At 40.2% G+C, this 16,802-nt stretch overlaps 1 protein-coding gene across 1 annotated transcript; it reads left to right on the forward strand.

Moving 5' to 3' along the window:
• The first annotated feature begins 86 nt into the window (after nt 1-86).
• spef2 (sperm flagellar 2) lies at nt 87-15,982 on the forward strand. Its single transcript, XM_070833403.1, is given in 38 exon segments — nt 87-318; nt 742-844; nt 977-1,229; nt 1,410-1,568; nt 1,851-1,994; nt 2,494-2,570; nt 2,723-2,903; nt 3,180-3,368; nt 4,071-4,258; nt 5,307-5,478; nt 5,626-5,848; nt 6,006-6,079; nt 6,204-6,270; nt 6,394-6,434; nt 6,571-6,674; nt 6,890-7,137; nt 7,290-7,359; nt 7,468-7,622; nt 7,733-7,936; nt 8,473-8,606; nt 8,875-9,002; nt 9,445-9,583; nt 9,688-9,825; nt 10,062-10,207; nt 10,408-10,471; nt 10,792-10,851; nt 10,960-11,068; nt 11,177-11,302; nt 12,151-12,289; nt 12,451-12,523; nt 12,714-12,870; nt 12,988-13,094; nt 13,355-13,534; nt 13,834-13,926; nt 14,208-14,378; nt 14,704-14,916; nt 15,473-15,595; nt 15,834-15,982. Coding segments are annotated over 38 exon segments (5,076 nt in total). The 5' UTR covers nt 87-260; the 3' UTR covers nt 15,900-15,982.
• The last annotated feature ends 820 nt before the right edge of the window (nt 15,983-16,802 follow it).

Below are 16,802 nucleotides of genomic sequence, written 5' to 3' on the forward strand. Positions count from 1 at the left end.
TTCTGGATCGGTTTGTTGTACATTCCTGTTTTTTTTTTTTTATCGGGATGGAGACACTGAAACTGATCCAGGGTCAGCTGGGCATTTAGTCCCATGAGGCCTCTACAACTAGGCAACCCAGTTGACGTGTCACCATGGCAACGGTTTACCGCTGGGCTTTCCTCCGCTCTCGCCTGTTTTTCAGCCATTAGCGAGTTAAAGAGTCATACTATTACCTCGTAACACGTAAATCATTAGGCTGTATATGTAAAAGAAAGAAAATGTCGGATGTATTGTGCAGGTGGCTGAACGAGGAGCTCCGGCTGTCAAAGGCTGTTGGTAAGTATGACTTAAGTTACAGCCTAACTAGCTACCTGCTAATATTAGCTTAATTATGCGAACACTAACTCGGTGTTTTAGTTCACGCTGCGTCAACTGTAACGACTCTGGCACATTAAAGGAAAAATGCGTGTGAATTTACAAAGCTAACAATGTGCGAGCTGCTTTAGAGGCCACATATCAAGCTTGATAAACACTTGTTAACGTATCAACACAAACAAGAGATTAATTGGTAAAATATGGCAGTATGATCGACGTATTTTCTCGAGAAAAATACATAGCCAGGTTAGTATAGCGTAACTCAATGTTACTTATACCTACTGTAATGGTTGTCTGACATTAAGTTGTTAATAACATTTAAAAAATGATCACAGGTCATTTGTAAGATCATTTGCATAAATGACGGCATGTTCATCCTCACAGAGCCAAAGACCTTTGCCAAGAATTTCTCCAGTGGTTACCTAATTGGGGAGGTTCTGCATAAATATCAATTGCAGAAAGATTTCAGTATGTTCATGAAAAAAGAGTAAGTTGTCCTCTCTATTTCTTTCTTTAGCTATTCATCGATGCTCCTTTGATTTTTATTGCCCGTTGCTTAAGTCTGCTGCTCATTCAAAGGGTTTGTAATTATTAAAATTGTTTGCATCTTTTCTCATAGCACCTCCATATCCAAACTGAATAATTTTACCCGCCTTGAGCCTACTCTCCAGTTACTGGGGATCTCCTTTGACATAAACACAGCCCAGGACCTCATGCAGGAGAAGCAGGGTGTTGCCACACGCCTCCTTTACCAACTCTATGTGTCACTTGAAAAAAAGAAGAATGCAGAAATCAGCGGGTCAGTGATGGAGATCATGCAGCCTGCAGCCAATGCTGGCCTGCACAAAAAAGAGCTTGAGCTCTACTCTGAGGTACGGGTGGCTGTATAGATGTATGTATGGTATGTGCATGTGGTTAGGGGCCGATTTCTTTAGGCAACAGCATGTTTTGTCCTGTAGAAGCAGATTGAGATAAGTGGTCTGCTTGGTACCAATACTGAAAAACTATATGGTGAAGTATGACAACTCTAGAATCCCTTTTTATAATGACAGGTGATGAGACGTGACACAGAGCTGAAAATGCAGAAAATTTCTCAGCACTATGAGGACAAATGCCAGCAATGGAATGACAGGTCTGTGATGACCCATCCCATCCAGCAGAAGAGACAACTCAAAGTTCAGGATGACAAGAGAACAAAGAATATTGAGAAGGTACCGGAGATCATGGAAAGTAAAGCACAGTATTGTAATTTTCCCTGCATTAAATTAACATGATGTCAATATTTGTGACTAGTTTAAGCCACTCTACAGTTCTTATCAATCTTATCAATTTTTTACGTTTTATGCGTCACATCCTTTGCAGTATTTTGGTATTTTTACTATTACACTATACCAGCACTTAGTGATGTATAGACTGATAAACCTACATTTGATAAAAAGCTTGATGATAGAATAGCTTGTGCTACTGACAGGAGGGAACTGTGTATTTTGCAGCTGTGGATATGTTGTCGAAAGTACAATAACATGCCTTGTAACTAGGCTGCTATTGTCCAGGTACCCAAGCCACCCCCTTACACTTCACAGCTCAACCTGAAGAGGAGACAGCGTCAGGAGCAACACAGAGCACGACAAGCACAGGTGTGATCTAAATTAAGCAATGATGTGATAACTTACCAACCCACAGAGGGAATTTCATTTTTAGCTTTCTGACACAGGGTCAGCTATAGAGCAGTGCCCACATTGTTTGTAGAGACTGACGCTTGCTGACAGTGGCCCTTAAGTCTAGGTAGCACCTTCTTCAGAAGCTCACACTGGTCATCATCGGTTGACTACATTTTGAGAAAGGTTTTAGAAATTCAGGCCCAAGGCCTGTTTTTGATCTTACGTTCACCAGATGTTCCCAGGACTTCTTAAAACCAATTCAAGCTCATTATTGCTTAATACCTTTCATTGTTTACAGAGTGTAGATTGGTTCTATTTCACTATCTCTGCCAAGGCTTTCCCTGGAATTTCAACTGATCCGCTTATTCTGTGTATACAAAAAAACGTTCTCACAGCACATTTTTACTCATGTCCAAACTCAAAACAAATGAATGAGGTGAGTTTGTTTGTCTTTCTGGTGTTATTACAATTGCAGACAGTCCAGACTGAGATAGCCCAGTTTGAGACAAACAGGAAGAAACTGGTTACCTCTGGTTTTGCTTCCTCTTCAAGGTGAGTGACTTACTGTTTCAGTAAATAGACTTAGACTTAGACTTTCTTTATTTGATCCCCCATAGGGGGAAATTCTCAATGATAGTAGTATTAGACTATTTAAACATTTGTATAAGTGAAGTTATATGCAATTTTAACCTTTTTAATTCTAGTGGTCAGCCCTTCCGTGGAGATTTTCCCCTTGGTGCAACTAAGCTGATACTACAGTCCAATAGCAAGTATATACAGAATATTCGACAGAGGCTGGAGGAGAATGCTGTAGCTTCTGAGCAGAGAGAGAAAAGACGAGGCAGATTCCTGGTGGAGCAGCTCAATGCCCATGAAGCTCAAGAGGTGAAACTTCTCTTCTCCTGTCATTGAGAAATGTTAATATATCTAATCTTAATAGAGATAAATACCCACTCAGGAGGATTGCAAATTCATTCTGGGCAGTCTGTTTCTCTAGTCGGTCATATCTAGTCATCTGTCCATTTGTTTTTGTAGACCATATTGAAAATAAGTTTTAAATAAATGTTATACATCCTATTGTCTTTGACACCACATGGTCTGTTATTTTATATTCCTCATTCTAACCCAAAATCAATCAGCCATCTCTGCTTCACCCTGCAGGAGGTACAGCGAGAGGAGCAGCTGGTGAGGTGTCTGACACGTCAGACTCAGCAGGAGCAACGCTTGGCAGCTCAGCTCCTCCAGATACGTATGCAGAAGGAGGTGATTCGGGAGAACCGCCTGTTCAGAGAGCAGCAGTACCAGCAGCGGAGAGAGAGGGACTTCCAGGAAGCTCTGGAGAGGGAGGCGGTGAGATAGGATGAATAAGGAAGGAGAATAATCCTCTCTATTGTTGCTTTGCCTCAATATCAGTGTATCTGATATTATGAGTATTGTTATAGGGAGAGACAAGAAGGTGGTGATTTTGGTAGTTTGATTCAACAGGATAATAGGTATTATACAGAGAGAAAGAGAAATAATTCAGGGACAGATAAACAATGAAGTAAAACTGTGAATCAAGACATAAACAACTATATGTTTATCAGTTATGTACTTCTAGTGATCATATTTATACTATAGATGACTGATTTAGTTGAAAAGAAGATACAGTTACTTGGATAAATGCCTTGCAAAGGCCATGGTCCAGCGTGGTTTCAGTGTTACATATACAGTGTGTTGTAGTAGTGTGTGTGGGCATGGCGTAGTGGCGTTGTTCCTACCCTAATTGTAGATGGAATTCAAATAAGTGGTGCCTCCAGTGCCTGAGCAGTGCCCAGTAAAATCCTCCCTTCTTTTTTCTACAGCCTTAAAGATCAGTAATCTACTGACTGATGTCTATTTGTTTGTGTCCCTGTGAGACCATTTTTCACAAAATCACCCAGTTATTTGTTTTGTGCAATGCATTACCAATGTAACTTCTTTCATGTTCATTAATTACTTTACCTCAGTGGTGATTAGAAGAAATATTTATGCCATGCCCTCTCCACTTTCTCTGGCTGGGGCCTGGTATAGGCTTTGGCTCAACAGGCTAAGTTGGAAAATGCCGAAGAAATCAGGAAGGAGCTTGAATTCTGTAACAGGAATTCTACTGAACGAGCTCAGAGAAAGCACAAGAAGCACTTTGCGAGCTGCAGGGACATTTTGGAGCAGATGGTGGACTTAACCACCAAGATTGGAGAATATCGACTGCTCACTGGAAAGTACGTAACACCATTGTTTTAAATAATCAGTAGAAACATGCATACGGTATTTCATCTTAAAACCTCCAAACTGACCTCTTGGTCTGTCAGTTGATATGTGGAAATTCCAAAATGTGTATTTGTGGTATGTAGTATTTGTGTATATTGTTACCAAGGATTATTATCAGAAATTATTGTAAAAGTTATCAAGCACTCTAATTTCAAATTTTGAATGTACTGTACTGCAGTTATAAAGACATTTCAACTTCATGAACTGAGAGATGGGAATAAGGGAAGGATTGTACTATCTATCTACTATCTTCTGCTATGTCTACAATTTTTCTTTATTCATTCAAGCTTAAACAAAGCTCACATTCAAGCACAAAGCATAATATCTAAGTTTTTTTTAATATTCAGAATAAAAATATGTAGCTTTTTTCTTTTGAAAGAACAGTTTACAAGTCCCAGGATCAACAAAAGGAAATATAGGCTAATATGCCCTTTAAGTATTGATTTGTCTCTATCTTTCATCATTGAGTGTTTGTTTCTCTTGAGGAAAGCACTGATAATCTGAAATCTGACTGAAGTTTGAAATATTTTATGTAATGTTAGATAAAAACTGAAGCATTGTTGTGCAGTGTGAGTCAAAATCTGTCAAAAAATAATATTGGAACATTTTGTACAACTGACCAATGGTCAAATAAAATCAGGATATTTCAACATCCTCTCTGCTTCTTATACATCATTTTCACAGATATGCACTGTCCATTCAAACCTGCTCAATATTTATTATTTAATTTATTTATCTAGGTTTTACATATTCACAACATCAGCTTTTGTCTACTCATGTTCAGATAAACCATGTCTTGAAATACTGTGAATTCTATAATATCAAAAACATTTGTTGCATATTGAAAAGCACAATCCAGTTAGTTCCCTGGTATGCATTAAATTAAGTAGTTCAGGTTAAACCATTTTCAAATATGTTGCTCAGATTTCATTTTAATCACAGTTCCACTTATTAAGTTTAGCTTTGCCTCCTGTCATTTTTTTCTGCTGTCATGTCCAGTCTGATTCCAGATAAGCTGATGAGGGAGTGGAAGGAACTGCTGCTCAGTGGTCTGCCTCTCTATGAGTCGATAAAGGACCAGGACCCAGGGTTTGAATTCTCTACCCCACTAGACCCTGTAGAGCTCAACAAGCAGGAGATACTCAAAAACCAGGACTATAATGAATACACTGTGAGTTTGAAACACAAGTACAATGTGTTTTGAAATCATGTTTGTATGTTTTTGGACACTGGAACACTGAAAAAGTTTGTCCCTGAGCTGAGTGAAGCTCTGAACTGAATGCTGAAGGTTTTCTTTTACTGATGTTATGTTTGTCAGAACATGGTGGGTGAGTGGGCATGGCCAGAGGAAACAAGAGAGACCAAATTACCCCCGACCAACAACAACATTCTTGGGCATGTTGTCGAGCGTCTGAAGAACCTTGTTCATCAACCCGCCACAGAACCCCCCTCACCTTCATTTCCTCACTTTACCCTCAAGGCCTGTGTCCTTGGCAAGTTTTGTTCTGGCAAGACCACCTGCTTGTCCAAGATTGCTGGAGGTACATGGAAATCAGTCTGAACAGAGACACAAGCATACTCACAAACACAATGCCACACCACTTGAATATGTCTTTACTGGTATTATATATTAAAACAGATGTGGAATAAGATTAATTGGCTTATCTGTTGCTGAGTGTGTGATGTTTTTTTCTCTAGCCCATGGCATCTATGTCTTATCAGTTGACGTACTGATTGAGGAGGCACTGAATGCTTACCAGAATGGAGAGGAGGTCAGTCAGATACAGTATGACAGGGCCATAAAATATCCATATTCTCACCAGCAGGTAGCAAAATTGTATTAGTGTATTAAGCATTTCACCAATTAAAACAACCTTTTTTGGACCAAATTTACAGGTCACAGAGCAGCAGGAAGAGAAGGACAATGAGCAGCTGTTCACATCCTCTACACCACCAAAATCTAGTGGGTTACTAAGGCCAAAATGGTTCTATTATTTCTCTACAGTCATTTATTTGTTTGTGATAAAAATGCACTGCATATTATTTCACACAGGTTCTTGTCACTCATAATTTCATTGTTTTTCAGATCTTGACCCTCAAGAAGAAAGTAAAGACCGTAAAGTAGGAGTAAGAGTTGTTTTGTACTCTTGTCTCAAGTACTTTGATACATTGAATTAGAAACATTATTTTTTTCCAGAATTGATGTGTACCTATCTGGAATTAAATACTTAACTTGTCCTGCTTTCATGTGCCCCTTATCTAGCTGTCTATCCGGGCCATGCAAGGAGCAGCTGTGGAGCAAGAGCTGAGGAGAGGCAATGCCATCCCTAATGAGCTGTTAGTTGACATTATAGTAGAGGCTATCAGGTAAGCATTTAACCAGTATTACTATGAAATACTGTATATAGGATTTGGTGAATTGTATTATTTCATTTTTTACAATATACAGTTAATTTTACTTTGTCAATATTTTAGAAGAATCTCAATGATACAGTCTTGGTTTAATAATTAGTGTGGACAAAATACACAAGCAAGACACAAGCACACGCTGTACAGTGAAATATTTGCTGTGCCTTTACCAGGCAGGTTCCTGCTCAGTCAAGTTGGATCTTGGATGGCTTTCCAGTTGACATCATCCAGGCCTACCTGCTAGAGAAAGCCCTGGGTGGGTCTGTAGACGTGGGGAATGGCGTTGTGAGCAGCAGAACGAACCTTGTTGCTGATCCTAATCCACCCAAACCTCCACCACCCCCAGCTCCTGTGCTGGACCTTGTTCTGCTGCTGGATATCCCTGATGAGTGTGTGGTCAAACGTGCTTTCAGTCAGACAGGTATGTTTCACTGGTCGGACTTTAATGCACCACATCAGTGTGCACCCTAACATGATCTGTTAGATGGTGGTTGCATGTACACATCCACAAGCATCCAGTTAAAAGTATGTTTGTGTATTGGTGTGGTTCTTTTGTTCCCAAACCTGGTGCAGATACAGACACTGCTGCTACAACCTCCCATCCCACAGACAAGACTTTGTATCTGGCACAGACTCCACACAGGTAAAAAAAAAAAAGAAAAATCAATTTGGCAGCTAAACTGAAATGATTATGTTGCTGCTACTCTATGGTAGTGTGTCTAGTATCTAACATTCTTCCCCCTCCCCGAAGGATCACAGCTTTTCAGGACACCTGGCCAAAACTAGAGAAATGGTTTGGTGGAAAGCAGAACATCTTGGTCCAGGTTGATGCAGATGTAGATGAGGAGGAGCTTTACAAGAGGGTGGAGTCTGTCCTGCAACAAGCTATGATTCAAACACAGGAAGGTAACTGGTTGTTGTTTTAGAATGACACCAATTTTCACCCTATCACTCAGAATCGAAGAAGAAAGAAATGCAATATTTGCTTATAATATTCTGATATATTCCCTCACCAGCTCTTGCCACTCCTCCTGTTGAAGATGTAGTGTTGGACAGTGGGAAAGCTCCAGACTCCTCCTCAGCCACACTCCCACCTTTAGATCAACCTCCAGCTCCCACAGACGAAGCCCCTGACCCCACAGAGTCCTATTCCAGCCTTAAAGAGGAAAAAGTCCAAGGTGGGAAGTCACTTTCCAAATCCAATGCACAGTCCCCCAGAGGTGATTTAATCAGAAGTTTGTGGATTGATATAATTTGTTATTATAAAGTCACTTTTAGTCACAAACGAAATTCTGCTTCCAAGAGAGGATTCATAAGTGATATCAAGTGGTATGTTTTAAACATGTTTTCCAAATGAAAATGGCTATGTAAATACGTTTTTTACACACAGAATACAGACTTACTTTATGTTTCAAATGCACCAAACTGATAGGGCAAATATTTAGACAAATTTCAACTGTGAGGCCACTAAGTCTGTTTGAGTTATAAATTTAGAACCCACAGACTAGGGTCATACATATAGCTTTTAAAACGTAACAATGTTGACTAACTTGTTTAAGGTAATTTAAATATTATTACCAATATCTATTCTAGGGTGTTTTGGCTCTAAAATCCTTTCCCACTGTTGTAATCAACAAGAACTCACAAATCATTATCATTTTTGTTCTTGATACAAATGTTAGGTTAATATGATACTATGATTATTTTCAATGATTAATATTTAATTAACATTTTAATTTTTTTGACTTATCAATAGGGCACTCTAGGAATGCATCAACTTCTTCAGTAGCCAATGAGGACCCTCAGGGAGACCCCAAGGACCCACCAGAGTCTGCCTCTCCTTGCCCAGGTTCATTCAGCTGGGTCTATGTGGATGAACCCCTTCCTCCAGTAGGATACAAATTTGTTTGCTTATTAGAGTTGGAAGTGTACCCCTAATCTCTTTCTTCCCTGACAAATCTGGTTTTGTCAATGACATCTGACATGACATTCAGATGCACTGTCTACTGGTTACCACAAGGTGGCCCTCCAAAATGATTTAACCCGTGGACCAGTGGTTCACTATCTGTGTTGCCACTCTCATGACATATTTTGTGAAATCTGTCATCCTTCCATGGCCTTTGATTTCTTCATTTCCCCTCCACATGTCTGTCTCTAGGAAATCCCAGAGTACTTGTACACCCATTGGGACACAATGTGTGATTCTTATGTGAACAACGTAAAGACAGTGATGCAGCAGCTGCGTTCACAACGTACTGTTATTACCCATCACCTATTCAACATCAGGTATAATACCAGGCTTTTGAAGATATGTGAAAACGTTTTAATTTTTTGTAGTACACTAAGCACAGATATGCATTTTCTATGCCTGTTTTTTCCTCCATTTTTATGTTGATCTCTATGGATGAAACATATCAGTACATGCATTCTTCCATCTGTATATCTGACGTATGATAACATGAAAAGCTAGCACATCAATGCCCTGCAAATCTAACAATGTGTGAGCCATACACCTAATTATCTTTTGAATACAGTATCAATCACAGATTGTCATGAGTATTCTAAGTTTTGGGTACAATTAGATGTGATCAAAATGTTCATACCACTAGGTACACTGTCAGAAATATTTTACAAATGAAAGACAAAATATATGTCAAGAGATAAACGATTTCTGATAAATATTAGATTAATTACTACTTAAATATTATCTGTTTTCCTGTACTCATAGAGAGGAATACAAGCATTACCTTGGACGTCCAGACTTCAAGCAGGAGTTAATAACTCAGTGGCAGAAGGACTTCAACAGCATACCTGATGATATTAGAGAGGATGAGGATACCAAAGAAGAGCTACATCTGAGACTGGATGTAAGAAGAATTTCTAATATAATACACTACAAATATTCTACTCGTGGAATGTATAAAATTGAACTGAAATGAGTATAAAATGTTGTGATGTTATTTTTGTACAGGAATTGTGTGAACGTTTGTGGGACATTTGTGACAAGTGTAAGGAGGAGGGCGAGAAAGAGAGGGCTGCTCTCATGGGCGAAGGCTGGTTGGAGGACCACATTGCCGTCCTTGTCAACCACCACTCTATACTCATGCAGGTAACTTTTCGATTTCTGTGTAACCATTTGGCTGAATAAAAATTTCGCTTTTTGGCTATTTCACAATTCTGCAATTTCAATTTTCAACTCAAGGGCTATTTCCTTTGTTCCATGTGTTTTGGAACTGTTGTATTGCTTCTTTTTCGTTTTCTTTGTGTCCATGATTTATAGGCATTGTCTTCTATGTATCACTTCAGTGTGACAGTGTGAAATCTTGGATTGTTTACATTGTGTAGGTGGAGCTGGACCGTTTCCAGGATACACTCTGTATTCTCAGGGTCTACTATTTGAGCATGTACAGACAGGTGCTGCCTGAGCTACCATCCAAGTTTGTCAGTATCCCCCTACTGGACACCTCAGAAATTAAGGCTCAGGATGAGAGGCAAGAAACACGCTATTAATAGTAATCAAAGCATGTTAATACAAGATACTAACATTAAATGGCAGAACTGTAAATAGTTTATGTATCATATCCACAAATGTCATTTCCTCACAGTCCAAATACTCCCCAGCACAAATATATACACATTTAAACAAACTTTAAACTTTCCTCCTTTTCCCCACTATTCCTCTCCTCCCCAGATGTCCTGACTCCCCAGAAGGGGTATCCAAGATGAAAGGCCAGGGTCAGACTGAATCTGTCAAGGTTGTGGCAAATCAGATTTCCTCTCTTTGTATCTTTCATTGACTTTGATATTTTTTTTTGTCTTTCTGAAGCTCTGTAACTGAGTTTGTAATTTTTCTAGATATTGTATGCCCTAGTATATTTGGTTATTTTAGTTGTTTCATGTTGTACTCCCTCATAAGTTTGTTTTGGTCGACAAAATGTGATGTTGTTATTGTAATGTAGTGTGTGAAATGATACCTCGAAACAATCCAAAACACTGTTATTAATTATTAATGCTGATATGCTGACATACAGTCTTAAAGTAAGAGGTACTGACCCTTTTCGTTGTTAATTTCTAGACACCCCTTGAGAAACTGATCTCGGACTATGAGGAGGCACTCACAGCCATCTGCAAATTGGTAGTGCTCTGCATATGAGAGTTTGCATAAGCATATTATTGAAGTATATAGGTATATTGAGGTATAATTTTTTCATTCATGTGTATGGGGTGTACGGGATGTGTGTAGGTGTCTGCAGAAGCCCACCAGAGGGAGACAAAAGAGCACAAAGAGACGAAGGCCCCTGCAAGTGCAAACAAAAAGACAAAAAGGAAGCCTTCATCAACAAAACAAAAAGGCATGTCTTTAGTATGAACAAAACTGTGCACAGGTGCCCTATGACATGTACTGTATGTGTCAGTAGGTCTTCTACATCACTGTCTTCCTCCCTATCTTGTTCCTCTAGGTCCACCTTCCCCATCTCCGGCACCTAGCCCCGCACCAGCCGATAACAAAAACCCAGAGAAGACTCATAATCAAGAAGTCACAAACAAAATACATAAAGAATATGCAGCTGCACTGGATCATGAGGGTATGCACACACACACATCAATCAATCAATCAATTCACCTTTATTGATCCCCCAAGGGGGGAAATTCCATTTTTACAGTGGTGGGGAAAGTGGGGGGAGAAAACAAGAGGAGAGAGAGGGGAGGAGAAAAAAACATGCGACACCAGACTGTACTCATGTGGAGTGCAGTGTGGGACCGGTAAAAAAACCTCAGCACATATTTTTGCACATCACATGACAATAACAACATGGCAACAGGGGATGGGAAAAGGGGAGTAGAGAATTCCAGCACCGCAGGAGGCAGGTCGCTGGCTACAGCCCCGTGCAGGCGAGCCCTTGGACCACGCCCCTCGTACTGGAGGGGTGGAAGCTGGCGAAGGCGTTGGATATAGGGCAGGAGTAAGTCCCGATGTGTTTGCCCATCAGTTCCCAAAACCCGCCTCAGTTCATTCGCGGTCGTCGGCGATAACATGGCGGTTGCCATGGAGACGTCCCTGGTCCGGTTCCAGATAAGCCAACAAACACCAGGTGGATGGGGGAGGGATGGGGAAGAGCGTCCCAGCTGCAGTGCACTCAGAGGGGAGATTGTTCAGACAGTGACCTTGGCCAAGGCCACTGCTTAGGGAGGCCAATTCAGAAGGGATTTAGTAGTTTCTTTGTATCATATCATACCATATATCTAATAACTATTAACATAGTGGTTCTGTTTCTAAGAACAGTCTAATGTAAAGGTTACATACATACAGGTTAGTGTGTGTCATGCGCATACATGTATGCATGTATGTGTGTGTGTGTGTACATGGTCAGTATGTTTATATATGTGTGTTCCTCCGTTTGTCTTTGTTCTTGCATATGTATGATCTTTCCAGAGAATGCAGCAAAGGTGCGCATTGAGCTGGTGAAAGGTCATGGTCTGGTGATGTTGAACTCCCTCCAAAGCAGAGCAGAAAAGATCTGTAGCAGCATGAACAAGTGGTTAGAAGCACACTATGTTGCAGAAATGAAGAGGTATAATACAGTATGTGTGCAGGTTCATGCGTGATATGCTGTCTGTATTTTGTCGCCATGTCACGTCACAATGCTATATGTGTGCATGTATGTAAGCCCCTAGAATCTTACTGTTTTATCAGTGTATTGATGATAGACATTTTATCTGTGTCTGTCTCCAGTATTGAGCAACTATCAGAAGTGGTTCGACTCCACATAGAAGCTGGTGCTAAGTTGCAGAATGAGCTGGTGTTGGTATGTAATGATTTTATAATTGTATTGATGTATTGATATTGATTAATATTTACTCCAGGTAGTTATAGTGTGGTGCTCACTAATTACAGGATAGCTGTAGTAGGGTAACTGTGGGATGAAATGTAGATTTTTCATATTTAACAGTTGGCCATAGTCTCCTTTGCTTCACCCTTCATATATTTTTTCTAAGGAACATACTAACTTCTACCTAAATGGAGACTGCCAGATGGTGGCTAGTATGGCTCCCCCTCCCCGTCCAACTCCTCTGGAGAAACCTTCACAGTCCACCCCGACCATCACTCAGCTAGAGTCCCTCCACCAACAGCTATACACTGTTGCTCCATCAGGTGCATACAGGGGAGACAAGTTGTGGTGTGATTTATTCTATTAATTATGCTATCCAGCTATCGATCCATCCACCCATCATCCATCCATCTATCTCTTTCCTCCTGTCTGACTTTCAGGCTTCATCTCGAGTTCTGAGTTCTACAGTTTGCTCAGGGATATCGTCTCTGTTAACTTGGGCAGCAACGTTTTACCTCAGCCCTGGATCGACCAGACTGAAACACAGGTACTCTTCAAAGTATTCCAGAAGCTCAAAACGCAAAGTTGGGTAACAATTTATTTTCTTTTCCTTTTCTGTCATAGCCACTAACAATACAACAACGCTTGAGGCAGACAATTTAAGTCAATTCACAAAATGTTTTCAAACCAAACAGGGCACAGGGCAAAGAAACCAAAGCAAGACACTAAATCGTACTTTCATAGTCTAAACATATTAATAAAAGAAATAGCTCACAGAAGAACTGTCCTTTTTTGTCCTGTCTCCAGTCGATGGAGATTGTATCTCTCTTAATGGACTATGAGCTGATAGACTGGCGTCGGTTTCTGCTCAGTGCTGCCCTCCCTTGGCCCTGTCCGTCCTTAACACAGCTGCTGAGGGTGCTGCAACATTTCAAGGGAGCAGATACTGGTGACACAGGCTATATAAATGAGGAACAGTACCAACAGGTTAGTCTTATCACACACAAACTCGGGGGTACACTGTAAATACAGATTTAGATGATCAGATATCAGATATTCTAACTGTGTTTTAAAAATCACATTAAATCCACATTAGTGGATAAGTACTCTGGATGAACCTGTATCTACAAGTTATCTATCCATTCGCACCCCTCAGTGCCAAACTATGCACTTAGACTATCATATTTTATTACAGAGTATAATTTATTCTTTCTATAGTATAAAATGTGGTTCCCTGAATGTAAAAAAGATGGCTGAGTTGCTTCTCTTGCCTCCTTTCTCACCAGACAGAGTTGTGGTTTTCCAGTGAGACTGTCCAGCCCATCCCTGAGGACCCCTCTGAGCCTCTACCTTATGACCGTCTGGCCAACCTATCCAAGGTAAACTACCTTTGGTGCTTGTGAACGTAATTCCAGTTAGTGAGTTATGGTTAACTTTTATTATTCATGAAATGAGAAATTGAAGTGGTCATGGTCATAAAGTTTAATTGTAAGAACATAAAGGCGCAGTGGAGCATTAACATTTTAAACTACTTCCCTAAAAGGACTTGTCAAATATTTTCAGTGTTTATGTATGTTTACTGTACAGCCAAATGAACTTCACTGCAAGTAATAAATAAAATAGATTGATAGTAACATTTGCCTCTGTTCTTCCTCTTTAGTTTTTTTTCAAGTTGTTTGCAGACCACTCTTTCTCTCCCCCTCGACTGGACTATGTGTCCATGCTGCTGTACTTTGCAGCAGACCCCAACCCCAGACAAGGCTTCATCAGAGCACTTAGTGTAGTGCTAGGACAACATCTCAAGCACTCCACACCGAGCCATCTTGTCAAGGTCAGTAAATGAAAGAACAAAGAAGAGCAAATGAAAATTCTTCTTGAAATTTCGATGCAAATGCACTTGATCTTTTTCATCTTCTATCATTAAAAACATTATTTTCTGTCAACAATGTCTTCAGATGCTCCAAAATTATATTAGAAACCAGTTATATTCAATATAATTTCCAATCATTTCAATAATGCCAGCAATGGACAGCATGCGTCAGGTTTTTCTAATGGGTGGTAATTTGTTTCGGAGTGAAACACGAGTGTTAATGTTTCTCTGCAGTGCAGACTGTTGCACACTAACAGGGCATTATCTTTGTGCGTTGTGTATGCAGTCTATGCCCAGTATAGAAGAGGCTACAGAGCTCAGCTCCTCAGAACTTGATGGAGAGTACAACGAAGATGAGACTCTGCGTCCATCAAGCAGTTTGCTCGCGGAGCAGGAAGTGTCCATCCCTGCTCTCCTTAATGTCATCTGCCACAAAGTCACCAAGATGAACGACAAACCCCATCCATCAGGCTGCCTGAGTCAGGAGGAGCACACTGAGGTATATCCTATAAAAGTTCAAACTGGGCTTTTAAGCAAATACACAAATAATTGGTTGAATTAATTAAGGAAAGAAGTTGGTAACTAAATGCAGTAAAAAATGTAAGGTTTAATTTCTGAGTTAGCATAATGCATTTTCCCTCAGCAAGATTTTGTTTTCTGTTATCAGTGTGCATATGAAGGCATAGTCTATTTTATTTAAGATTCATAATGCAACTAATAGGGATGACCAGCAAATCTTTGTTGGTTTGTATGATTAAAGGTTACCTGGAGACAACCGATGATTTTTAATGCCACCATAGTATTTAGGGGAGAGTCCACTCCTTCATTTGACTTTTTTCATGATGGAGGTAAAATAGAATAAAAAGCCTCAGTAATACTTAAGTTGTCAGTAGTTTTAATTCATTGATTCTGTGGGTGTGCAGAATACTGTAGTTCATTTTAAAGGTTACAGGATCTCTATTTAAAAATGCATGTTCTAATCATAATTATTAACCATATTATCCAAATTAAACTCTTCACTCATGGTAATACTATTTATCTCTGCTGGCCTCCAGCGCCTGGTGCATGTATTCAGAGAGCTGGGCTACAAGCCTGAAGACCGTGTCCCCTTCTCCATTCTCTCTCAGCATCCTTTCACTGAGGCCCTGATGGAGACCTCAACACATTATCAACTTGTAGTAAGTCAGTAGATTCATCTTGTTATTTGCTCCCCTGTCTGATAGATGAGAATTTAAAACAGCGGCCCACTTGTCCCCTGCTGCTGTTATCAGTCACACATACTTATCATCCAGATTGTCCAGCATCATGTGCCTCAATACTTTCATTTTAAGCTGACAACCCCACATGAGGATTCACCTTCATCTTTCATCTTTCTCTCCCTCCCCACCCATCGTATCTTCTATCTTTGTTTCTCAGAACATTCACAGAGTGCTACTGGCCCATCAGGATGAAGGGGAGGCTAACAGCTTGACAGTTTCCTAAAGGACCAGACATATACAGTACTCATACATACTGCTGTGTGCACCTCAAAGACCTCTTTCACACAGGAAAGATATTGCTTTGGCCATTTTGAAGTATATTTGCTGAAATGTATTGCTTACTTCAGTATTGAATAAATACATTAACAAGGTTCAGTATGTAGAAGTGTATATATCTAATGACGGCTGGAATGACAGCATAGCTTAAATTACAACAGTAACATCGATCATGGCAGGACTGAGCCCTGTTACTCATTTTTTTCCGATACACTCCGGCAGTTTTTCTGACTGACTTGTTTTTCTAATGACCTCCCTGACACGGAAAAGCATTGGTTGCAGCTACAATGAGTGCATTGTCCAGGATAACCTAAATGTCAAGCCTGACTTGACAGCAACTGCCTGCCAATGCACCCACAACCCTATCACAGTTCATTCAACTGTCTCACAGTCACAGCTACCTGATTGCCAATCATGGTAATGTGCATGCTATTCAGAAAATTGAAGAAATGATGTGGGCATTTATAAATAAAGTGATCAGTGTTGTTAGCTGACTGTTCTAGTTAATACAGACAAATCAACATATTGACGCATCATTAATATAACTCAGGTTTGAGTGTCATAACAAATATCATAATATCATCAATATGTTCTTTCCTGTACTTACTGATGAAGGGAGTTACAATCTGCCGCCGCCATGAGACAATGTAACTCCTGTTAATATTTCCATTTGTCTGATTTGATACAGCGAGGGCTTGGGAACTCCCCCCCCCCACACACACACACCCCCTGACCCACCGCCTTTTCTCTCTTTCCCTCCCTTCATTATCAGTGCAGGTCTGGGGCGCTTGGACTTCTCAGTGTCTGACTTTTAGAGGAAACAGAGCCACTCACATGTCTCACATAGACA

The sequence above is a fragment of the Pempheris klunzingeri genome, chromosome 7, assembly GCF_042242105.1.
Source record: "Pempheris klunzingeri isolate RE-2024b chromosome 7, fPemKlu1.hap1, whole genome shotgun sequence".
NCBI classification, from domain to species: Eukaryota; Metazoa; Chordata; class Actinopteri; order Acropomatiformes; family Pempheridae; genus Pempheris; species Pempheris klunzingeri.